The 26,523-nt window shown below is 42.3% G+C and overlaps 1 protein-coding gene across 1 annotated transcript in view; it reads left to right on the top strand.

Annotated features, from left to right (window-relative positions):
- The first annotated feature begins 12,595 nt into the window (after positions 1-12,595).
- The window catches only part of ROR2 (receptor tyrosine kinase like orphan receptor 2), a 141,922-nt gene continuing 127,994 nt past the window's right edge, over positions 12,596-26,523 (top strand). Inside the window, exon 1 of the mRNA XM_065740555.1 lies at positions 12,596-12,668. Within this exon, the coding sequence (XP_065596627.1) occupies positions 12,596-12,668 (73 nt within the window). The remainder of the gene's footprint in view (positions 12,669-26,523) is intronic.

The following is a 26,523-nucleotide window of genomic DNA, read 5'->3' as shown; positions in this document are numbered from 1 at the left end:
TTCCTATATATGGTAGTCCTAAAAAACGTTAACGGTAATGTTTAATCCCTTTGTTGGAAGGTATTTTGTTTACATAGAAGTTAGTTACATTACTTTTGTTAGACATGTCTGATTAAAATTTGCCAAGGTTGTAGAATAGTTCCCATGTGGATACTAAGTTTCTTTTTATAACATTTCAGATGTTATTGTTTCCATAAGTTTTCAGCTTTATTCAATCCTTTGTTTCAAGTTTTCCCAACAAATTTTAGTTACGATTGTTCAGATCTTCCTTATAATATATTGCATCAGATTTTTAAAGAATATGCTGACAGCAGCAGTATTATGCCCTAAATACCAAGCAGATACCACATGGTTTCAATAACAGGCGCCCCTGTTGAGTGTGGATCAAATCAAAACCTTTGCGTAAAATGCCATGATAGAAATCTGTCTTTAGATATGCTTTTGACTTAAGAATGGATTATTTTAGAGTTTATCCTACCACTGATGCATGTATGTAATTCCTGCTGATGCTAATGAAAATTGAAAATGCTGATAGAAGTCAGCTTGACCTTTAATATAACTAAATAAACAAAACAAACCATGTGGAGTTTATTGTAGATGATAGAAAGGCTGACTTGAAAGTCTTAAACATCATGGTCTTGTTGGTATTACTATCAATCCTAAGGACATTAAGGTTTTTTGAATAGCCTTTGGCCTGTGATTATTACCAATAGTTGATTCCTTTCTATGATTCAGCATGCTAAAGGTAAAAACTAGAGGAACAAAAATGGTGTTTCCTAGAGAAGCATTAAATCAATTACAGTGTATATGAGAAAAATATTCTTTTATTTTGCATAATAGACTAATATATAGACATAATAGATAATTTCCAGACTTCTGTTGGAATTTTATTGCCTGAAAATACACCAACAATTTTGTAAAATCCAAATATAAACAAACTGGAAATACAATCAATATATGCAAAACTCTATTTCTTATTTCTTTCTGCATCATTAATTCTATCATCATTTTGCTTAAATGAATTTCTGCATTGCTTTCAAAGAATTAAAATATATATGCATATATATATCTTATTATATATATATATATTATATATATATAAACAAACAAAAAAGAAATAGGAAGGAAATTGTATGTTTGGAGTATGAGTGGTTAATTGCAATAGAAGATCTTGTGATGTTCTTTATTTTAATAATATGCACATATCAGTATAAAACTGAGTTTGCAGTATCTCAGTTCTTCTATGGAAACTACAACAGATACGAAGAGCACTGTAACACTGATATAGGAAATTCTCAGCTACAAAACACTTATCCAGCATAGTCATCACCATTAGCTGTGCATTTTCACGACAGAGTAGCAGACAGAGCTAACTGTTTGTCTGAGTTCCCGGAAATCCAGAAGGATGACTTCTTTCTTGTCTGTCCCAGAAGACCTGCTGAGAGCTACCTCTCAGACATTTTCTTTATTGGGGAATTCACTTGTTGATATGCCATGGACTGCCATTTTGACTCCAGCTCACAATGCTGGCACCACATCTTGTCTCTGGTAATAATGCAATTGAGGAAAATGTCACCTTTGGTTTCATATTGGTTCAGTAGATCCTGACAAACTTGCATATGGTGTTCTTTCTGTTCCTGTGTGAGCATTCACAGGACCCACTTGATACAAACTTTGTGATATTTGTAATGCATTGCTACCATTGATTCCAATGTGTTGAAGCCAGTTTTCAACTCTGTACATGGTTCTGCAGTAGTGATAAGCCAATTCATGCTGATTAACTGAGTGAGATGCTCTTCATTCTTTTCCACATGGAGGAATTCAGACACCATTCTATCAGACTGTCCCTCTGCTGCCATATGTCACATGACAACAACATGTAATGGAATATTGGTGGGAAGGTTCAGCTTCTACTGCCATTCCTCAACGCATGCCTCCTATGGGGAAAAAAAGGCACCCATTGACATTCGTTGATACTTGCTAAACATTTACAGAGACCAAACTGTGTGTGAGCACAGTGAGGCAGTGGGTGGTGTGTTCCAGCAGTGACAACAGCGGGTCCCCTCCACTAGTGCAGATTTTTATGAGTGCAGCATACTGGCAAAAACTCATAGCTAATAATGGTGGCTGTATTGAAAAATAGCATTTTGTAGCTGAGAATTTGCTCTATCAAATAGTGTTCTGGTGCTCTTTGTATCTGCTTTAGTTTCTATGGAAATAAATAGGAAACATTACTTTTGTGATGACCTAGGTATATACACATCATATGAAGTCCAAATTCTAGGAGCTCAAACTTTTGCTTACAAAGAAGTTTCCTCAACAAGGCAAACTGTAGCTTTCATGTTCAGACTCATTGGTGGCAGTTCTGTTAAAAATATATATTCAGTTTTTCCCCTGATTTTGCAACAGAAGGAGTGATTTCTTGTAGTTCAGTCATTCCACCAGGATTCATTTATTCAGTAGGTTTTATTTCTAGTGCCATATGTTGCTCAGAAGCAGACTGCACTATCCACGTTCATTTCTATGTGAGCATGTAGAGTAAATAACTCCTAATGACAATACTCCACCAGGGAATAGTATAGAAGATGGTATATTTTAGGTAGTTCTATATAAACAGTTATACAGGTAATACAAAAGAGAAGATGGCTCACCTTTAAGATGACAAGGCTCGCAGAGGACTCCACATGGGAGGGATCTCCAAGAAGAGATCCTTCCCTGGTGGTGGTCAGCCCTTAAATGGGGTTTGAGAGAGGAGGAACTAGGCTCCACCCCTTCCACCCACACAGGTATATCACCTTCACCTGTGCCCCCATGGCTGACTTGGTGCTCACCTCAGGTGACCAATCAGTGGTTCAGGCCGTGATTCAGCAGTTCCCATACACTCCACCCCTTCACGACATGAACCACTGATCAAGTAACCATAAGGTGAGTTCCCCTTGATACAGAGACCCAATACATCGCGACGCTTACATAATTGCCTGTCGCAACGCATGCTGATGTAATCTGATATGAGTGATGATCGGCGCATCCGTCGAACTCTTCTTTGGGCCAGTGCTCGGTGGTATCTACTGGAAGCATGTAATCATACAGTGCAGGTCCATCTTACGTGTCATCAGTCCCGGTTAGACCATCACCAGATGCTTCACATGGTCTTATAACAACTCTGGAATTGGGGCAATCGACACCTTATACTCCCGGGGCGGGAGACGCCCAACCCCCAATTTCAACCACGTCTGGGTGACTGGAATAGTCTGTCCCCCAAACCCACCAATCATCACTCTATTACCCTTAAATTTCGTTGGGTCTCCATATATAATCGATGTTTCTGCGCCAGTATCCACTAGAGCCATCACCTTCTGCACATTTGTCCTGGACCAGAATATTGTTAGTTCTACATAGGGCCTCTGGTCACAGCTAGAGGCCCTATGGGGACCAGAATTTTCCGTTAATCCATGAATTTTGCCAGATCTAAATCTTTTGCCACAGGTGGCTCAGGCACTGTAGCCTGTGACACCTGCGGATATTTTTTCCTTCTGTTTGGTATTATAAAGTCAGCCAAATTCCAGGTTGTTGTTGGTGTTTTTTCTATAATTCGTACTCCCGATTTTCTGGGAGCACTCTGAAATTTCTGATCATTTCTAAGCTGTTTCCACAGCTGTAACAAAACATGGTTGGGTTGCCCATCAATTTTGGTAAATGCAACCCCAGCCCGTATGAGATCATTAAACATAGTCCTCCGGGATACCCGTACGGGGCCTGATCGGGGCATCCGTGGAGCAGGCTTTTTAGTTCTAATAGGGAAGGCCTCAGCATCTTCCACTATACGAACATTACGCCTGGTTCTTACGCGCTCCGTCTCCCCTAAGTCTGCTACTAACTGGGCTGCCTGCTGTACGATGGCTTCTGATGCCACCAATGGATTTAATATGGAAACCAACATCCCATATAGGTGGGAGGGGGCCTGCTGTAGTATTAGATCTCTCATGCCCGCTGTAAATTTTTCCGTATCGGGGCTTTCAAAAGTGTCCGCATACAGAGCCTCCCTCATACCCAGTTCTCTGATATAGGTCTGGAGGTCCTCCATAGAGGACCACAAACCAGTATTAAGAGGGATATCGGTTTTGTTGGGCCATGTTAAGCGGCATGCAGCCATCAACCAATCTATAATAGAATGGTTTTCCTCATTATAATGGACAGCTGCATATAATCTTTGTCTTAATGCCGGGTTTATCGTTATAGATGCTAATTTTGACATTTCTGTTCCATTTACTAAAACACTTTCAGCTCCTGCATCCCATAACCTTAGGAGCCATGATGGTATGCTTTCTCTTGGTTTCTGATGGAACCGTTGTACTAGGTCCATCAACTCATTAGCTGTATATGGACGAGCGGTCACATGGAGGCAGGTTTCTGCAGGGGGCCATTGGTCAGGAGGCACCCCTGCTGGTCTATCCTGTACCTTCTTTGTTTTTTGAGTTATAATAGGCCGAATCTCGAATGGGTCCATCATAGATGGAGTTTCGAGATCTGCCTTAGAGATCTTTTCCCCTGTCATATCAGAGTCTTCTTCCTCTGATTTTGGGGTGTCTTCTACCAATATATTCCTTATTTGTCTTGTGGGGACATTTAGGCCAGGCTTTTTGGTTGTTAACGTACCCAGCTGTTGTTCCAGTTTCTCAATACGGTCTCATAATAACTGATTTTCAGTCTCCATATTAACATTTGCAACATCTAACTTGAGTATGGCCATTACTAATGGCCAGGCTACTGCAGAGGCAGCTAACCGCCGCTCCTTGGTAACAAGTATGTCTTTATCTAATCCTACGAAGTAGTCAGTCAAATAAGATGGAGAAGGAGCGGCAGTCCCTGGAACCCGCATGGGTCCCCATTTCTCAATAACGGATGCCAATCCATAGTAGGGTGACCCCATGAATCCTGGAATTAGACCAGGGATTGTCTGTTCTAGGGGGGTAACGTTCTCCCCCTTGGCCCATTTAAACATACTCCAAATAAATGACATTATGGATTTAGTTAGAGCTGCGTGGCTCGCCAAATGTAGAGTAAATAACTCCTAATGACAATACTCCACCAGGGAATAGTATAGAAGATGGTATATTTTAGGTAGTTCTATATAAACAGTTATACAGGTAATACAAAAGAGAAGATGGCTCACCTTTAAGATGACAAGGCTCACAGAGGACTCCACATGGGAGGGATCTCCAAGAAGAGATCCTTCCCTGGTGGTGGTCAGCCCTTAAATGGGGTTTGAGAGAGGAGGAACTAGGCTCCACCCCTTCCACCCACACAGGTATATCACCTTCACCTGTGCCCCCATGGCTGACTTGGTGCTCACCTCAGGTGACCAATCAGTGGTTCAGGCCGTGATTCAGCAGTTCCCATACAGAGCAGCTCTGTGCCCTTTAAAACAATTTCTGCTTTCATGCTCTTTCAAAAGTACAGTTATCTTTGCCATCTTTCCCCTCTTCTTATTAAACTAAAGCTATACATATGTAGAAATGCCAAGCTTAACTACACCACCTTCGTATGTTTTATATTAAAGACTAAATGGGGGCTTTTTGGCCAAATCAGTTTATGCCTTCCTGTCTAACTTAACTGCTAAAAATATTAAGTACTTCAGAACCAACCACACAGAGAAATAATATTATCTTCCATTGTCTTTATTTTTCCTATTATTCATAACTTACTGACAAAGTGCTGTTCGTACTTTCTCCAATTATCCTTGGTGTTCCCAGGGGGCTTCAGCTCTAAGTTGGAAATGAGCTTTTCTTTTTCCCTGCTTCCTATTTTTCTTGGTTGGGTTGATTGCTGGCACTGCTTGCTGGTCTGTCCTGACAAAAGACAGTTTTGCTTAGTGTCTAACTTTTGTCTGGCCAGCATTGCATAACATTAACTGTTACACAAGGCAACAACTGGCACATGCTGAGTTCTTTTAGATGAACTGTTATCCACAAAAATGGTACTGGTGCCTGAAAGATATCATTAAGTCTATGCAATAACTCTGAGCATCTGACTCTAATTTAACTATGCTATTTAATTTAATTACAGATTTGTTGTAAAAAGTTGACTGCTGCTTTTGTGGTAGCTTAGGAAAGGAAGAAGTCAAGAAGCATTCAACTAAGATTCTCTCTTTTGTGGCAAGTAAACTCTTGTACAGCACAGTAGCTGATATTATGCAAGTCATGTAAGCCTTCATCAAATCTTTGGTGCAGAAGTTTCTGAAGAATATAGGAACAAAAGCAGGTTTTCTGTCCCATTTTATATGAGTGATGATACAGCTGTTATGGGACAACAGTAGTGGCCAGTCTAGTAATCCCTGTTTGAATTGTTCCAGTTCCAATGGAAGAGAACAAGATAAGGTAAAGAGTATCCTTAAATGACAAGAAATTTCCTATTTTTCAGTTTTGGTAAACTTAATGGGACTGGCACACAAAGGGAAAGCGAAACAAAAGGAAAAAGTTCTATGCAATGAGTAGCAGTGCTGCAAGGTCAAAACCACTAAACAGCTGATTCAGATGTAGTGCAAGCTTGCAATTATATATAACAAAAAGTCTAAGGGATTTTACTGCCTACTTCTATGCCTGTTAAATGTAATCATATCTTCGTTGACTTTTTTCAGTCTAAAGTCTTTACCTATGCTGTCTGTTAATTTTGTGCATGTGTGTTAAGTAGTTCTACTTGTGCTTGTGTATTTGTCATTCTCATCTTCTTAGTAAGCAGACTGTGTTGTGAATGTAATTGAATAAACCATTGGTTTAGGGCATCACAGGCATTTTAAAATCCATCAGTGAGCTGAATTTACTTTTCAAAAGTCTGAAGTTCAGAATATGGCTGTGAGAAGGAGAAATGTGGCAGATGTTCTTCCTCAAAGTGTTATAGACCAAAAGAAGAACACTTGGGAATGTGTACTGAAAGCCAGCAGCACTCATCTGCTCTGTGCCATCAAACACAGCAACTCCAAATGAATTTCACTTGTATATGTGTTTACATTACTGTTTGTGTGTTATCTTTGAAGTCTTTCCCATGGTAGTTCTCACTCCTTTATGTGTGTATGCCATATGTGCCCCTGAGTGTGAGGGGAGAGGAGGAAAGGAGAGAAATTTCACTCTACCACATGACAGATCCCTGGTGCAGAGCTGCAGTGCATTTTCCTTGGCTGCCCTAGACCAAGTTTGTTTCTGTTGGGGCTTTGTGTTTGCAAGGGCAGAGGAGTTGCAAAAAAACTCATGTCTGTGTCACACGCAGTAATAGCTTATGCTACCTGCTTTTAGTTTCTCCAGATTTTACCTCTTTCTCAAGTATATCCATCTATGTTTTTCAAAGCCAAGGCAGTCCTTAATGCATTTTTGACAAGCTGCATGGAGATGTTTCCCATGCAGAGAACTCTTCAGTGCACTTGGGAACAGAGCATACAAGTTCTGGTTCCTCTTTGGCGTGGCTCCGAATCGTGGTGTGCCAGTTTTTGAAGATGGCCTGTTCTCTGGCTAAGGCTAGCTTTAGCTTTAAAAATCAGAAACAAACCAAACAGCTGTTTCTTTGCACACCTCATCCGAGTGCCTCCCACAACTGTTGTAGAGACACTGACAAGCACATAAAGGCTCTTGAAAGAATCCTATCTGTAAACAGCTGTTTGGATGCTATCTTTTTAATTCCTGATCAGTTCAGTGTTTTTTCTTGGACAACTTCATATCTAGATTATGACCTTTAAATAAAACAATATAGGCTTTTATGGGGACTTGCTGAGATATGAAGTACTTTAAAATTAAACTGCATTTTATCTGACCTTGTGCACTGTTCTCTGCTACATCCAGTGGCGTAGGTGGTCATACCTTCTTGACTAGGGTAATGCATTTTCAGTGTTGCTTTGTATTCTGCATGTTATGTACTGTATATGTAACTTAATATTCTAGTTCTGAAATTTTGGGGAACGGACTCATATTTCTGTATTAATTCAACAAGTCAGGCTATTAAGGGAATTTAGACAACATCTTACTTCAAAATCTGTCGAATATCTAGAAGTTGATGCTCCATCTGACATCTAGAACAAGAAACTCATTGTTTTGGAATTTACATAAGTCACTCTTTACTGTAATCATGGCAACTTCAAAGATTCATTTAATCTTAAATCAAATTTATTGATTCAGATATTCAAGCTGTTGCTTAGTTTGCATAAAAGGTACTGAATCCTCCTCTTTATTCACATTCTAGGCTTCACAAAGTCATTCTCTAATTATTTTATTTGTAGGAATACTGATAGAGAAGAGAGAGAAATCCCTGAGCTCTTCCACTTTCTGCTTTTATGACTGACAGGACTAGGAAGACCCTAATCTGAAGGCACTATATGTTGTTTGCACCCTCAAGTGAGCATGATTTTACTGGACAGAGGAATCATCTCTACTTCTGTGTATTGTTGTTTTTTTTGTTTGTTTGTTTGTTTGTCTGTCTGTCTGTATTCCACATTAATAAACAAATTAACAGCTGTCTTACTGCTTCTTTTAGTTCTAGACATGAAGAGTGCTCTTGATGAACTTCCTGTAACGATAGCAGTCAATACATGAATACAGGTCTGCTTAGAAGCAGGCAAGCCAGCTTCTGTGGCAGTGTTATTTGATCAATGTACACAAAGGTGCAAAAAACAGCAAGAAGGGAGATGACATCTGTCCCTGTTTAAAAGAGAGAAAAAGTAAAATATTTTCAAAATACTTATTGTTAATTACTATTAATACATATATATGTGTCCCAATATTGCATGTATCTAAAGCATAATAAATAATGACCTGAAACCATGGATCAACAATAGTACTGTTTTCTTCACATAAGAGAAAAAGGCTTTCTGCTAGCTAGGCTGCATAGCTGAGTTTTTGGCTGGGTTTCTGTTTTCATAGTTGCTGATTTCACTAAAAAAATCAGAAATGTGCAGGTAGACTGTGAATTTAAGAACAGCATACGTCGCACAGTTCTCTGAGTGCCTGCTACAAAGTTAGTTTTTATTAACTTGTTCTGTAGCACTGATGAGTGTGATCAGTCTTACGGACTTCCCCTACTTTGCTTAGTGCCCTTGACACATAGCTGGAGTTTCTCTCATGCCCTGTCCTCTGCATTTTCTTGGCAAGAATTGGGCAGAGGTGGTCAGTAGCATCAGGCTGCGTCAGTGGTTTCTGGGCCTTGAAAGCTGCACCTGAGGTAGGTTTGTGGAATACAGAAACTCGGGTCCACCAGGAGATGGCTGATGAGACTTTTCAGGAATAGATGGATACATTTTTGGGTTGCAAATTTGAATTTGTGTGTCTGAAGCCTGACTCAATTGTACTGCAGATACCCAATATGATTTTCAGTTTTGGCCTGTGGAAGGATTCTATGGATGTACTCCACAGCTGTTGTAGTAATGATTGAAGAAGAAAGCCCAAAAGTTGGTCCTGTGAACGTAAAGCATGCACATGATGTCTACAATTGTGTTTTCAGTGATGTTTACATCATAGGAATAGAAAGACTGGGTGTTGAATATCAAGTGCTTGGAATAAAGTAAGTTAATGCACCAACTAAAACTTCCCTAAGCCTGTAAAATGACTACAAATGACTAAGTCCTGGAACCACGTAAGAGCTTACATATTTCTGTACAGTTACTTTCATTATGTTTATTACAAAAGCAGACACACATGACAAATGCAATTCATCCAAGCTCTGTCAGGGATTTTCAAGCCAGCTCAGGCGGAGTTCTAGCTTGTCCTATTGCTCTCAACTGCATCTATCACACGTATACCATATGGCCATGTAAACAAATACATGCACAGCTTTTTCTTTGTTGAGCAGCAACAGAACAGTTTGGGGCAATATGCCACAGAATATAAATGAGCATTCTGGTGGCTTATGTGAGTGGGGCGAACCAACACAGAAGAAACATGCAGTTGTCCATCTTTCTCTTCCTGCTGTACATTTTTCTTCACAATGCAAAGAAAGAATTCATACTGTGGTTTCCTCCCTGTAATGACATCACCTCAGTTCTGCCAAGTGATTCTCCCTGCACATGTGAAACATGAAATGACAATTTTTGTGGTCAGTGACAAAATCACTTGTGGCTGTGAAGGAGACTAACTCTCAACATCTAACTTGCTGTAGTCACTTAGCAATCATAATGTAATAATCATTCACAGCTGAAATTTCCATCAACTCCTAACGTGAGCTGAAATAAATTATTTGTATCTATATCCTAAATATCTTTGTAAGCTTCTTATTTTTTGAGAGCATGAGAGAAAAAAATATTATTTTTGAATGGTTTTTTTTCAATACAGGCTGATTTAGGCAAACAATTTTCCCTGCTTTGGAAGGTAAGAAACCCAGCTGAACAAACATGAGTTCCAGAACACAGACTCAAACCTGGAAAGCTTTAGGCAGGCAACTGCTACATGTTTTAACTGATTAAATTTCACTGTAAAAATCACAGTGCTATCTCTGGTTCAGTATCTTGGACATGCTGGCACTGAGCTCATCTATTACCCTGCACTAGGGCATGAATCCCATCACTAGAAAGTGTGCTTGTCATCACTAACAACAGTATTGCCAGGATTTGGGAATAAAAAATTAGGGAAAGGAGAAGCAAGGAATACCCTCACCTGTAGATCTAGTTAGGGTTGTTTACCCTCCATCTGTTTAATCTGGGCTTCTTGTGCCATTCATTGTGATGATAGTCTTGCTCATTTTCCCTAAGACAAAGGGGAAGGGAGGGATGGAGTGCTATGACTGATACATGGCCTTTTGACACAGTTCTCAGCAGTTAGATATACACTAGAACCAATAAGAAAAGAGGAGGTGCAGATTTTCTAACACATGACAGGACGTCTGTCAGCAGAAAGGTGCTGTAATCATCAGGGGGTATCAACCTTCTCAGCTCAGAAAAGAAAGTGTTTTAGAAGAGACGGCATCTCTAGTACTACTCAGAACTTCACCACTTCAGAAAGAGATCAGATTTCCAAAAACACGGGAAACAAGAGAAGAGGGTGGGGGTGGGTACTGACATGACTGGGAAGTGCAGTTATCACTTTGGAGGAAATTTGAAAATTTAAGCTTTGGTAGTATAGCAAAATAAAATTTGGGGGATGTTTGTGGTCATTTCATACAAGAGAAAAGGGGAAAGGTACATGAATGAAAAGCTAACAGTGGCATTAGTGGTAAGGGCTATGAACAGAATGAATTTGGGCTGGCCATTTGGAGTACCTGTCTGGCTATTGAAGAGGAAAGGTCTGGAGGAGCAGTCTTCCTGTCACAAAAGCAGAACTTATTTGAAAAAAGAACAAAGACCTCAGTACTCTTGAATTTGGTTTCATATGTTTATGAAAGGGATTATAAAATGTGTTGTTGTGATGGCGAAGGACTGGGTTCAGCCATCCCACATTCCTAGCAAAGAGAGATCAGGACCTCCCTTTGTTATCCTTAGGTGCCAGAGGAATTTTCAAGATGGGATAGAGAGCTGAGAGGAAAGAAATGCAATGCAAGAAGAAATGAGTGTTTTGTAGCAATAAGTAGAAGAATGTAATTTAAGCGAATAACACAGAACAGTGTAAATTCAGAGCTTGATTTGGAAAAGGCATCAGAATAGTTTAGATTATATTTAGCATGGTTCATCATCAAAGTCCAAAGCGAGGGGAATGCTGTATTTCTGAAGAGGGTATCTGATTCCAATTATAACTTCAGAAATGCAGCCAACTAAGAGGTGATCGCTGTTCAAGTTTGTGGCACAGTTAGCAGATGACCGCTGGCGGTTTTGCACTACCTTAAGTGTGCCGGTTTCCTTGAGCTGCAGAAATATAAACTAAAAAGGATTTAGAAAGCACACTTGAACCGCTCACGCACAGCGTCATTATTTCCGGTAACAAAAGACGGCTGAGGCATGTGGAAGCTTTGCTGGGAGCAGAACAGCTTCCTGCCCACGAGCAGGCAGCACGATCACTTTTGACGCCTCAACAGAGCAGCGGTGGCCTCAAGTCGGGGCTGTGAGGCCGCAGCCGCCGTCGGGGCAGAGCGAGAGCTTTCCCTCGGTGTTGTCCGAGTGCAGAAAGGCGATGGTTATGTTGTTGTTTTGTTTTGTTTTGTTTTGTTTTGTTTTGCAGAGAAGGGGAAGCAGCTATCCGAAGGCGCATTCCTCCCACCTCCCCAGGTTAATTTTCTCGCTGGGGATTCCTTGCAATTCGAGGGCTGCCCTGTCTCCTGGGAGCCGATCCCTCCAGCTGCTGCCGCGGGAGGGGCTCACCCAGCAGAGGGTGCCGGAGCGCCGCGGCGGCCACCCCTCGGTGCCTCTCCCCTCCTCTTCCCTCCCCTGTGTCGGATTTGTCCCCGGTGACGTTGGGATGCTAGGAAAGGCGGAGGAGGAGGGGGAGGAGGAGGAGGGGAAAGGAGCGCGGTTTCCTCCGCCCCCCAGTCGGGGAGAGTCCGTTAGCGGGAGAGCAGGGCTGGGGTGGCGGTGCCGGGCCGGCAGCACACGCCGTACCTCCCCGCCCGGGGAGCTGGGGCCAACCGCATCGCACCGCTCCTCACCGCACTACGCCGCGCCGCTCCGTTCGCAGGCACCAGCACTGACCGCAGGATGGTCCCCGCGGCCGCTCTGCGTGTCCTGGCCCTGCTGGCCACCGCTGTGCTCGTCCGCCTTCGCGCTGCAGGTAAGGGGCATCCGTCGGGGCGCGGGCAAGGAGTCTGCTGTTCGGACGGATTCAGCGGGAGAGGGGAGGAGGGGGAAGCTGCTTTCTCTTCCAGGAAAGTTGTGCATCCCGCTTGAAGCTGACGGAGCGCCAGCATCCCAACTTGATGCTGATTACTGGTTGTTTTTTCTCCTTTCCCTCTTTTTTTCAAAAATTTTTTTTTGTGTGTGTGTGCGCGCTTTTTTTATTTATTTATTTTTTTAATGCAAAATGGAAACCTGATGTCGCGTTTTTACCAGCAGGGAGGGCAGGAGGTGAAGGCAGGCCGGGGAGGGACCGTGGACACCGCACCTTCCCGACCGCGCCCCGCTGGTCCCGCTCCGTTCCGTGCCGCGCCCCGACCGGGGCTGTGCAGCGGGGCCGGCCGGAGGCGGGCGGTGGGAGGGGGAGAGAGGGAGAAAACAAAGAAAAAGTTCGGAGTTTTGTTATTGTCGAGGGTGGATAGCGAGGAGTGGAACCTCCTCTTTCCCTCCGCCCGCCCTCCAGTCTTCCCCTCGGAGCGGTTATAATAATGTGTTATTATTTGGGCTGTTGAGTGTTGCTTCAGCGGGAACTGGGGGGAGGGGGGGGGGGGCGACGGGGTGGATTAAAGTGGACGGGGGGCCGCCGCCGTGCCCACAGCCGATGGAGGCTCCGTGCTTCTGAGAGCGGGAGCGTCCTGTTCCCGACTGTATTCGGCTGTTCGTGGGCTGCGGAGCAGCGCGCCTCACGCATCCCTGTGCGTGGTCCCACGCGGTGCTGCGGGGCCGGTGCTCGTTCGGGCGGGGGAGAGCCGCGATGTGCGGGGACCTGGAGGAGCGCGACGCCATAAGAACTCCGGTGAAAGACACCGCATAACTTTTTTCCTTCTTTTTTTTTTTTTTTTAACTTTCTCCCCCCCGCTCCCCTCCCCCTTCCCCCTCCTTCCACGTACGCTTCAGACGTGCGGCGCTTTCGGAGCAGAAGGGGGAGGAGGTTTAACGTTTTCATTTTCCCCGGAATGTGAAATGCAGCGGGGAGGTCGGGGTGTCGGGCACGGCTCTTTGATCTCTCCAAACACGCTCTCTGGAGATCTGCCCTCTCCCCTCCGCGGCAGAGGACACTGCCTGCAAACCCTTCCCGGGAACCGCGGGAGGCGGCGCGGGAGCAGCGTTCCGTGCTGGGCTGGGGCCGGGCTCGCTCCCGATCGCTGCTCAACTGCGCCGAAGTGCGAGGGGAGAACGATCATGTCTTTGAGGAAAAACAGTGATGCTGCAGATTAGAGGGGACTTGTTAATCAACTGCACGTTTGAAAGGGCTTTTCTGCCCTTCGTTGCTCTCGCTAATCCATTTACCTCTCCCCGGGAGGTGACGGATGCAGAGATTTCCTGTTGCTCAGTGCCGGGTCCCAGGTCTTGCCATTTGTTGCATTTCCCTGAAGGGAGCCGGTCAGCAGAAAGCTCGAGGTCCGGGGGGAGCGCGTTACCTCTCGCGGGTTGGAGTCAGCTCCCATCGCGTTTATTTTTCCTGATGGCTTTATTGCCCCTCTGGGAGGGTTGGTATGGGGGAACAACAGATTGCGGGGCTTCGCGGGCCGCCCCCGTCCCCGGGTGTGCGCGCATCGGAAGGACTGCTGCGCGGGGAGCGGCCGGGAGCGAGCAGCGCAGCGCAGCACCGCGCGGCACCGCTTAGGGGTGGGAATGTGCTATGGCCTTTTTCTTTATTCCCCCTTCTATACTGCGGTTTAGAGCCCATAGTGACAACAATATATACTCGTGGCTTATCTGTCTTCTTCTGCTTAATTAGATTTGCTCAACAGTAAGCGGATTATGTTCATCTAGGTTTCATTTCAGTGCTTATTTTTGAAAACAAAATGGTAATGCTGTGCTGTGATTTTGCAAAGCCCTGTATTTCATAAACTTCTCCTTTACACTGCAGTAAAAAAAAAAGCCTTATTTCTTAGGGTACAGTGTTAGTGGAAAAATGGATGAAGTATCAATTCCTTCTGAATGTTTCTAAATGCCTTATTATAAAAAGCTGTAAATTGAATCTTTAAAGTTGAGCAGAATTCAGCTGTAGCCCCCTCCTGACGTTAATAAATGAGATTTGGTTCTGAAAATTGTAGTTGGGTCACGTGGTACATATGGCTTTGAGTGTAAGAAATCTTCACATCACTTTTAGTAAATGACACTGACTACATGGACAACATTTAGGTCAAACTTTTGTTGAGCTTTTTCTTGTGTTAATTAAACTGTTGAGTAATTTAGTGATTAGGCTTATCCTTGGGTCAAAGGTTGCCACTGAATATTTTTTTTTCCCCTCGAGTGTCTTGATAATGTTAGGCATTTGTAATGGAATTGCTGTTTTCTCCTTAATCTCTTTTCTGCTGTAAATAGCATAGTAATGCAAGATGTGGGGAGAAAAGGACCAGCTGGCTGACCAGGCAAATTAATCCTATTTAGTGAGCTTCCAGTTGTTTGCAGGAGAGCTGATCTTTTCTAAACTCACTCACTGCAGTCTGTGTAAGGTGAGAATGCTTACCAGAACTCCCATTGGCATGAAAATATATTTGACCACCAATTAGGAATCAATGTCTTTAGCCCATTCACAGAAGAGAATGAGATGTAAATGGAAAAAAAATGGTCGAAATGGTCCGATTTTTTGTTATTTTTTTAATAGCTGTGTGAATCTGCTGTATAGTGGACTTGTGTCCTTCTCATGGTTTTCCTTCAGACCTTAAATTCGTGTTTTGCATTTAATGCAAACGTCAGCTAGAAACTGTCATCTGAGATTTTTAACTGTATGCTTGATGCAGATAACTCTTCTTTTTCAGAGCCTTAAAAAACAAAAACAAAAAACGAAAAGAAAAACCTTCCCTTTGCTTTTCATACATAAATCATTCTATAGATGTTCTGTGTTGTGCTATGCTGTTGCTCAGAGGGAAGAAATGCTACTTCAAGAGTATTCTGTCTAACTTATAGCATCTGTCACTATGTTCTCTGTGCAAAGGATGGCTTTTTGTTTAAGTTTGTTTATTCATTGTGAGGCTGTTGCTTTGTAAAGGAAGTTGTCATTAGGCTCAGCATGTCTGGAAAATATGCAAGTCCTCAAGTCTTCTAATCCAGTGACTACAAAGTAGTTAAAGCTTCAAAGAAGAGGAATGACAGGATTTTGGTGCACTAAAAGAAGACGCATTGTGTGTTAATCCTGCCTTTTATTGTTATGTGTACTGTAGACTCCTGCAACGTGGCTATTAACCTTTTGGAACAAACAACAGTTTAACTTAAAATGAGTGTCTTTCGTCTTGGTTTTGTCCAAATGTGTCAGTACTGCGATGTGAACAGCTTCTGACATTCAGTTTTTCCAAGCCTTTGCCACACACACACATTCACTTGCAAACATCCTGCTGGATGCATTTTTTCTGATCCTGTTCATAAACCTGATCCATAACCAGCCTTTTTTCCTTGTATCTGTTAGTCCTCTTCAGCTGCTTTGGGAGAGGATTTCCACTTCTCTTTCTGAGCAGTGTTGGTTGATGATCTTTGTTGAAATGAAGTGACTTTTCTGGTTGTCAGCTTTCAGAAAACCAATGTGATACCTTAGCTGTGGAGTATGTCTTTGTCTTTCAACTTGCAGTGGGCAAAAGGCTTGACTTAAGGACACAAACCTGTATTAAAATTTCAGTGAGAACAGGAAATCACAGCAGAAATGTATTGATACACACCACTATTGTGATGTGGATAGATGTATCCCATCTCCCATGGGTTTTTAGCTCGCTCATAGGGCAGTAGCACAGGTCTGGAGCAGTCTGCAAAGCCTGTTGGAAAAGCACTGTGGGTGCCTTCTAGAGAGATCCACTCTTCTGAGTTTGTTTAAAATTAGCTTATATGTTCCTACTTGAGCTGTTGTGCACATCTGCAATGTTCACTGCTTGCTGAAACGAAGAGGCTGCACTGCTGTCTGCTGCTGGAATTTGCCTTTATTTCTGGGTTTGTGACATCAACACGGTGGATGTGTGTCTGTGATGGCGGAGTGGTGTACTGTGCCTTATCGGGTCAGAGACAAAGGATAACGCAGTATCACTGATTCAGCAGAAGGTCTTCAAAGATTGATCATGGGCTTGTGTACCTTTTTTCTCTGAGTTCAAGTCAGAGCAGGCTGATGTCACTGATACCCATGTAATGGTTATGACTGCAAGGGTGGGGTTTCACAGGCACCTGAAGCTGTGTTAAACCAGCAAGCTCTGATGTGCTGCTAACAGGATTCTGCAGGAGCAGAAGACTGCATGGGTAGAAGCAAACAGAGAACTAGTAGAATGAAATCAGATGCTACCTCTTCCGTTTGCCTTCGGTTGGTTTTGCTGGATTTAGATTTTGTGGTGGTACTGCTTGTGGGACATGCAAAGTGAAATCAGTAGCATTCTGTTCCACACCCCGGTGTGGAAAAGCTGGCTTCAAAATCCAAGTAGTCCAGTCACGAATTTAGTGTATGCTGAGTCCCCACAGGTATGTTGTCACTGAGTTCTCTGTAAACTTCAAATGTGAGCCATGCATGTAAGTATATTTTCAGGCTGAATAATTTCTCTTCACGTAACTTAAACACATGAAGAGAAGCAAGGAACACACATCTGGTACTTTCTTGAAAGAGGAATCCCTGTGTATGTGTCATCACATCTGTGAAACCTCTGCAGAACTTAGATTTCTGACCTTGAATTGCTCTGTTTGGATGCTTCCTTTAGTGTTAACCACATAAACATTTTACTCTGTAACTCCAGGTGCCCTTTGTCCTCATCAGTGATGAGGGCACTCTAGGGTGTTCATTTAGCGCTCATCTGCTAAGCATTATTTCAAGATGAATTGGCTTCTATAACTGTTTTACCTTGATTTTGGTAGTTATTTATGTGATACTGTGTATGTAAGTGGAGTGACTTGCCTCATTGTATGAAATGAGGACAAATTCTGTTCTTTCAAAAATTTTGAAGTTTTATTTACTAAACAACATATACATCTGCCCAGTTGAAACTCTTTAGCTCCTGAACTACTTAGTGAAGTGATAATTCAGGCACATGAGAGTAGTAGTTGTAGATGTAGTAGAGCAGAAAATGGAGGACAAATAACAATTGACAGGAATAGACAGAAAGAGATTTTTTTCTACTTTATCCCCAATAAGAAACATGGAAAAATGTGTTGCAAGTGAAGTTTGACTAATACAAATCAAACACAGAAATGTCGTCTTCTTCTGTTGTATCAATTGTAAGAAAAATAAGTTAATAGTCTTTAAGTCTAGAAGAGAAATTACAGAATTCCTCCCAAACACAAACTGGTGATACTGATTGGCTGCTGCACAAGTACAGGAGTGTTACTTGCTCCTTATTGACAACAGCACAGGTAGATCTCCTGGGGTCTTGGATCTCTGGGAGATTAAACAGATTTTTCTGGAGAAAAAAATTCAGGGATGGAGAAATAAAAATCTGATGAGTGGGTTAACTTAGAGCAATGAGCGCTCAGGCATTTGAACTGTTTACAGTAAGATCTTAAAATTACTTGCTGTGAACACTTACTTGTAAGACATTAATCTCTCAGTTTTAGTGTTCTTCTCATTGTCTCTGGACAGACATTGTACCATCGTTACTGATAGATTAAGTGCAGCTGAGAGAGCTACAGTACAGTGCAGTTGTGTAGAGGATCAGCAGTGTGGTACAATGGACAGATGGGACAGAAGAACTGAGTCACAGCAGTGCCTCCTTGGATCAGCTGAGGAGGTTGTCAGGTCTTCTTTGTTCTTTTGGATGTAGAATAAGTGAAGGTTTGGTGCTAGAGGATCAAGGTATTTCTGAAAGAAAAAAGCCAAAGAATGACACTTCTGGAAACATTCATCTGATTTGCTTGGATTTGCATGTGTCAAAAGTCAGCAAAATCAGAAAATGGAAGGAAAATGTAGTGCTACTCAACAGCCTTTGACTGTAGGCAGCTGAGTTACCTTAAATACTTTCTATGAATTTCTGTAATAATCATTAAAAAATCTGTTTGAAAACTTAGGAGTCCCGGATGACATAAAATCTGCATGCTTGACAACAGGAAAGTTGTAGAAGGAAGTTACACAGTGTAAAAAGCATTTTGAGATTACGTGTTGTACATAATGAAAATGCATATTCTGAGATAAATCAGCAAACTGCCATACCATCATTGTTTCTTATATTTAAAAATGTGACATGACAGAATAGAAAGACAAGGATGGTAGACATAATTATCATGTTTCTGTACAGATGTTTACTGGTTCTTAATGAAAAGAAAATAAAGAGGCAAATGGAAACTAAGCCAATAGATTTTAGATAGATAATCCTAATAAAAATAGATTTTTTTTTATTTTTAATTTCAGACAGTAAAAATCTTGTTCTGATTCTGCATGAGTATTGGGTAATCTGTTCTACTGATGTGTGCTCTGAGGTGTGCTTGTCAGGTAATACAAAACCACACAGACTTGATATCAGAGAGCTCCTCCCCAAAACCTGACCCTGTGAAGCCTATCACAGTGCTGACTGGGCTAGATGGTTCCTGTTCCAGGTGCTTGCTGGGGACAGGTGGGTGGCGTGGTGGGAAGGGAGTGCCTAGTAGCCCTCACACGTAATTGCTTACACAGCCCCGGGACTATGCACTCAAGAGACTGAGACTGCAATATGCAAAAATTCTAACATAACTGTGTGGGCTAGAAATTGTAAGAGACACTCACAATATTCTCATATCTGATGGTGATTTAAGATTGGATTCTGTGGGGCTGAGCCTAACCTGTGTTGTTCGAAGAAAAATCTCACCAGCCTTGAAAGTCTAGTCTGCAAGAAAATGTTTAATTAGTTGTCAGTTAGTTCTTTGCACCATAAATACAATTTCTCATTTCTTCTTGTATTTGAACAGTGTCATGTTTTTATGATTTTTGTTATTGGTATTCCACATCATAACATCATGTAGTGCATTATGGGTTAAAGAGTTAATGCTGCAGCTCCATGGATCATTGATAGGTCCGGGTACATCTGTCTCAGAAGAGAAGAACTACGTACCCCAGAGGACTTTGCATTGCTTTGCATTTTTTTCTGTCTACTGCTCAGTGGGAAAGATAAAAACTGTGTATCACGAGACACAGGTTCTTTCCTTTTGGATCAACCCAGCAGCAGATGCTCGCTGCCGTCTTGCCTTCAGCACTTAGTGCAAGGCTTTCGGTTCTTGGATACTCTCATTTTAATTGATTTATTAGCTTCAATTCCAATTATATTGTGTTATTTTACATTCCAACATCTTATTAGTAAATTAGCTTTTATTCTCAGATCGTTGCCGCTGTTTTGTTTCTAGGCCCATCTCCCTTTTCCTTTTTCCCTTTCCCCCTTCCCCTTTCCCAGGGTGTAGGTCCATGGGTCCCCTGCCCCAGTTGTCATGGAACTGGGCTGAACCAGCCCATAAACTGTTGACAAGCAGTTGAATTTCCAGCAGTCCTTTCTTAGGCTGAGTTTCATACTAGCATTTAACATTAGCTGTGCTAACACAACAGGAGAGTCTCTTTGGTGCACTAAACAGTGAAATGTAAAAAATAAAAAGTTCTGTGAAGGCTGTATACATCAATATGAAAGCTATGCACCTATTAAAGCTTTGTTTTGTAATTTAAATGAAATTCTTTGAATATTCTAAGTTAAAAATAAAAAAGAATCTGAGGCATCTAGCTGCTATTACAGCTAGATGAGGTTGCCTGGGGTGAGTCAGACTGTATCACTTCATCATCAATCAGAAAAAAAGATAACCTGTCAACACACGGGAACTCCCTTCTGCAGGGAACCAAGGGCCTGATATGCCACCTGGATCCATCACAGAGAGATGTGTATTAAATGGCTGGGGCCCAGGTGAGAGATGTTGCTAGGAACACCACTCACCTGGTAAGACCCTCTGATTATTACCCATTACTAGTTTTTCATATTGGCGATGATGAGGTAAGCAAAAGAAGCACTTGGGTGATCAAAAGGAACTTGAGGGTTTTGGGAACCTTGCTGAAAGGATTGGGTGCGCCAGTAGTGTTCAACTCTGTCCTCTTGATTGGGGACTGGGATCCAGATAAAAGGAGGACAGACAGTTTGTATGAATGGCTTCAAAGAGGTATTGCACTCAGGGGTTTGGATGGTATGATTTGGGACACAGCTTTGAGAAATGGGGAATGCTGACATCAGATAGGATGCAACTGACTAGAAGGGCCAGGAATATTCTAGGGAGTAAGCTGGCTGGGCTTATTAGCAGTACTTTAAACTAGGTACGATGGGGCTGTAGTGGGTGACAGAGAAGAGTGAGTGAATGCTGTCACCTTGGGAAACAGTGGGGGAGAACCCCATATTTGTCCCAGCAGTATTAGGGAGGACTCCTCTAAGATGGCAATGAGTCCAGAAGCACAGCTGAAATGCTACTATACCATTGCATACAGCAGGGGAAATAAACAGGAGGACGTAGAAACTGGCACAGTTGGAAAAGTATGACCTAATTGCTATCATAGAAACATGGTAGGGCAAATCTCACAACTGGAATACTGACTGAGACCTGCAGGCTCTTCAGAAGGAATAGACAGGGTAGGAGGGGAGATGGGGTCACCCTTGGTGTTAGAAAGTGAGAGATTATGAAGAGCTATGTCTGGGCTATGTCATGACCAGGTTGAGAGCTTATTGGGTAAAATCAGGGATCAGTCCAATAAAGGACAGCTAGTGATTGGGGTCTCTACAGGCCACCTGATCAGTGGGAGCTTGATGAGACATTCTTGCTTTAACTGCAAGAAGTGTTGAGATTGCAGGCTCTTGCGATGGGGAATTTCAACCACCCAGATATCTGCTGGGATAGTGGCATGGTGGGTGGCAGACAATCCAGGAGATTCCTGGAGTCTGTTGAGGATGAATTCTGATCCAGGTGTTATATGGACCAACCTGAGGTGAAGCCTTACTAGATAGAGCTGATCTTCACCAATGCAGAGGAGAACATTAGAGAGGTTAAAATTGGAGGCAGCCTGGGCTGTAGTTACCATACCCTGGTTTAGTTTGTGATCTAGAGGAATGCAGGCCTGGAAAAAGCAGAATCAGGGCTGTGAACTTCAAGAGAGCAAAACCGCAGCTGCTCAAGCTGGGTGGATCCTCTGGGGAGCTATCCTTAGGGGTGCAGGTACAGAAAAGAGCTGGCAGCTCTTTAGGGACACCCTTCTCCCAAGTGCAAGAGCTCTCCATCTCCCAGCAGAAGAAACTAAGCAGAGGAGGCAGGTGACGGGCATGGCTGAGAAAGGACCTGCAGCTTAAACTGGAGGGAAAAAAGAGATGTACAGGAAGTGGAAGCAGGGTTGTGTACCCTGGGAAGAACATAGGGATATGGCTCACATGTGTAGAGACAGATCAGGAAAGCCAAGGCACAGGTGGAGATGAACTTACCAAGCAATGTGAAAAATAACAAGAATGGGTTCTACGGGTACATAGGCAGGTACAATTTTAGACAGATCAAGGAGAGTGTTCTGCCTCTGATAAATGAGGATGGAGAACTGGCTTCCTCATACATGGAAAAAGCTGAGGTGCTTAGTAATTGCTTTGCCTCAGTCTTTACTGGTGGTCAGGCTCCTCGTGTCTGCCAGGACCCTGAACCTAGGTGTAGGTGACAGGAGCAGATTCCGTCCCATTCTAACAGTGGAAATAGTCCAAGACCTACTCATGAAACTAAATGTATGTAAATCCATGGGGCCAGATGATATGCATCCCAGGGTTCTGAGAGAGATGGCTGATGTGGTTGCTGAGCTGTTCTCCATTGCATTTGATAAATCATGGATGTTGAATGAAATCCCTAGTGACTAGAAAAAGGGAGACATTGCTCCTATTTTTAAGAAAAGGAGAAAGAATGACCTACAGGCTGACGAGATTCACCTCTGTGCCTGGGAAGATCATGGAGCAGATCCTCCTGGTTGCCATGTTAAGGCACATGTGAGATGAAGAGGTGATCCAAGATAGCCAGCATGACTTCACCAAGGGCAGATCTTGCCTGACCAATTTGGTGGCCTTCTGTGACAGCATCAGTGGACAAGGGTAGGGCAACAGATGTCATCTACCTGGACTTCTGCAAAGCCTTTGACATGGTCCCTCCCACATCCTTCTCTCTAAATTGGAGAGGTATGGTTTTGAAAAGATGTTTGATGGATTAAGAACTAGTTGGCTGGTTGCAGCCAAAGGGTTGTGATCAATGCTTCTGTGTCTGGGTGGAGGCCAGTCCCAAGAACTGGTGTTGGGACTGGTGCTCTTCAGTAGCTTTATCAGTGACATGGTCTATGGAATCTAATGCACCCTCAGCAAATTTGCGGATGAGACCAAGCTGAGTGGTGCAGTTGATACATTGGAGGGAAGGGAAACCATCCAGAGGGACCTGGATAAGCTGGAGAAGTGTGACCCTGTGAACCTAAGGAGGTTCATTGAGGCTAAGTGCAAGGTGTTGCACTTAGGCTGGTGCAGTCGCAGTTACTTATAGTTAGTTATACTGGGGGAGGAACTCCTGGAAAGCAGCCCTGAGGAGAAGGACTTGGGGGTTCAGGTAGATGCAGTCTGGAGGGCCAACTATATCCTGGGCTGCAAAAAAGGGGTGGCCAGCAGAGAGAGGGAGGTGATTGTCTCTCTCTACTCAGTTCTTGTGAAGTCTCATCTAGAGTACTGCGTCCAGGCCTGGGGCCCCCAGTACAAGACAGGCACAGAGCTCTTGGAATGGGTCCAGAGGAGGGCCACAAGATGATCAGAGTGCTGGAGCATCTCTCCCATGAAGAAAGATTGAGGGAACTGGGCTTGCTTAGCTTGGAGAAGAGAAGGCTCTGGGGAGACCTCATTGTGGTCTTCCAGGACTTGAAGGGAACGTATCAACAAGAGGGGAATGATTGTTTACACACGCTGATAGTGATAGGACAAAGGAGAATGTTTTTAAACTAAGACAGGGGACATTTAGATTAGATATTAGGAGGCAGTTTTTCACTCAGAGGGTGGTGATGCACTGGAGCAGGTTGCCCAGATTGGTTGTGGATGCCCCATCCCTGGAGGCATTCAAGGCAAGGCTGGATGTGGCTCTGGGCAGTGGACTCTAGTGGCTGGCAACCCTGCCAGTGGCAGGGAGTTTAAACTAGATGATCTTTAATGTCCTGTTCAACCCAGGCCATTCTGTGATTCTACAACTCTATGATTCTGTGATTACACTTTTAAATTGTCATTTTTCAGTGGTGAAATAAAAATCTTTATTGAGTACTTGAAATACTTTATAAAAAAGCTGAAAAAAAAATCCAGGCTATAACAGAGAAAACAGAAAATTATGTTCAAGTAAGAAATTTTTTTACTGGCAATGGGAATAAAAGTCATTTGAAGTACCGTAGGAAACCAATAGCTGATTGGTGACCATAGACATTAAAAATTACTTTAAGGTATTCTGTCATTACATTGGTGGTTGATGATGACTCTTTTCATGATATACCAGAATCCCCTACGAAGAGGAAAGTGGTATTATGTAGATAAAATTACAAGCTTGGGCAGGATCTGAACTAAGCCTACATGAGGAAAATATATCTGCCATTGTTTTAATTTTAAAAATAACCATGCTTCCTTTCTCTGCCTGGAAGCAATTTAATAAAACAAATTGATTAAAAAAAATTTCAGCCAAACCAGAAGTGGTAGTTAATGAATATCTTGAGAGGGTGAGTCTGTTCTTCATAGTTGGTTTTGCCGACTCGGTGAATTTGGATATTAATATTTGAAATTATAGACAGTTATTCAACCTGTTTTTCTAGAACTGATCTCACATTTATCTTTTTCTGTTTATGTCTGTGTAGAAGCAGGATTCAGAAATCAATTTCCTGCTACATAATAGAGTCTTTGACACTGGGGTTTTCAAAGGAGAAGGGAAAAAAATACTTGCAAATTTTACATCTAGGGTTTTTGGATAACACTGCTTTTCAGAAAAAGACACTTATTTTTCTCAATGTGTTATTTAAGGGTTTGCTGAATGTAGAGGAAGCTTTGGGTAGGATCATGCCAATCAGAAACAAGAGGATGTAGGATTAGGAAAGCAGATTTCAAATGTTACCTCTTCTACAATCCAAAGCTTAAAGCTAAAGTTACACACAATTTTAATACTGAAACTTGGGGATGTATGTGTTAACATAGGAAAGTACTGCAAAAAGGGAAGTGGTTTCTTCTTAAATAACTTGTCTTCCTGAATTTTATCACAGTATTTTGTCATAATAAAATCCATCAATGGCAGAGCTCAGGCACCACTACTTCCAAAGATTCAGGTTTTTTTTTTTTCCTGAGTTCATACAAAACTTTATAAGAAACTTTATGAAAAAAAAATCACTTTAATATTATGCCTGAATCATTTTGGATGGATTAAAATTGTATCATTTAATTTCATAGTGATTAATGTTCTCTTGCTTTTTTTTTTTTTCATTTTCTGTTCAGATTTCCGTGTTCATTGAGTAGTTACACGTAGCAGGGCCATATGATTAATGTTTCTAAGTATATGATAGAATCTCAATTTTAAGCATTAATATCAATCCAAAATAACTTATGGCATTAGAATTTTAGTAATTGTATAAAAATAAATATTTGCACTTCTCATTGACTCTACTGATTGTCTTTAGTTCTTATAACTGCCAACATCTTGTCATCTTCCTTCACTTCTCTTTTTATTATTTCTTTTTTTTTTTTTTTTTTTGTGGCAATTTTTTGTCCTCATCTGTGGTTGTCACAAAACGTAGGAAGCACTTCAAACTGATCCACAGTGTCTGTTTCTCCTTGTCTGGAAATAAATTTTTTGAGTAAGAGATATGATGAATACGTCCACATATGCCTTTTGGTGACTGACTGGGACATTAACAATGATTCCTAGATGCTGTGGCTCCAGAAGATTTGCTGGTATCAAGTATCTGAACTTCTCTTGTGTAGGACACGGGAGTAAAAGCAGAAAAATGGTGAGATGGAGTATGCAACTCTGATGAAGTAGGTGTAGGCTGGAGTGGGTGGGCTTGTCTGAGCAGAGGAGCTGGATTGTGTTCTGGTTTATGAGGACAAGATGCCTGTGGGGTGAGGAAATGGGATTAGGATTGTGTAAATGTGTGATAGGAAGGATAGGAGAAGTAACTTGTTCATGTGAGCAGCACAAACAAATTAGAAATTACTGCTGCTGTGCTGGCATAGCTTCTGGTGCAGATACCGAACACAGCACTAAACTGTGCTTTGGAAAGTTCTGCCCTCCGTTTTCATTACTTTTTTGTTCTTTGGGAGATATAACATAAGCAGTTTCACCAGGGGCTGTATAGCATGTTCCACTTAAGAATAAGGTCGGAGGGGGTTGAACTAGGTGATCTCTAGAGGCCCCTTCCAGACCCTACAGTTCTGTGAAGGGAGATGAGTTTATGCCTGCTTTGGTGGTTGGCTATTTCATACACTTTGCTCAGTTTGAAACAACTACAGTTCAAAGTAAGTCATTGTCAAGTTTACAAACTACTGACCTAAGAGCTGTGACATCATGGAAAAAAAATGCTAAATGTGGCATAGTTCAGCAAATAGAACTGCTTTCTTTTATTGGGTCAAAATTGTAACTGTGAAATATACTGAATGTGCATGTCTGATTTATGTGAACCCTTGGTGGGTTTTACTTCTTTATTCCTGTGCTTTTTTTCCTACATGCCACTTATTTGATTTTTTTTTTTCTTTCTTGGAACCAGTGAGACCACTCTGGTAATACTGAGTCAGTTAGGCCAGACCTGGGCTTTCTATTGTGTGGAGACTGCCAAGTTTTTCTAAAAAGTGTAGTGGTTTAGAGATTAGGATGATTGT

This window comes from Cyrtonyx montezumae, unplaced genomic scaffold (assembly GCF_038088225.1).
Source record: "Cyrtonyx montezumae isolate F1298 unplaced genomic scaffold, pur_monq_1.0 scaffold_29, whole genome shotgun sequence".
Lineage (NCBI taxonomy): Eukaryota > Metazoa > Chordata > Aves > Galliformes > Odontophoridae > Cyrtonyx > Cyrtonyx montezumae.
Note: the sequence above shows the minus strand (reverse complement) of the source record. Positions and strands in the feature narration are given on the sequence as shown.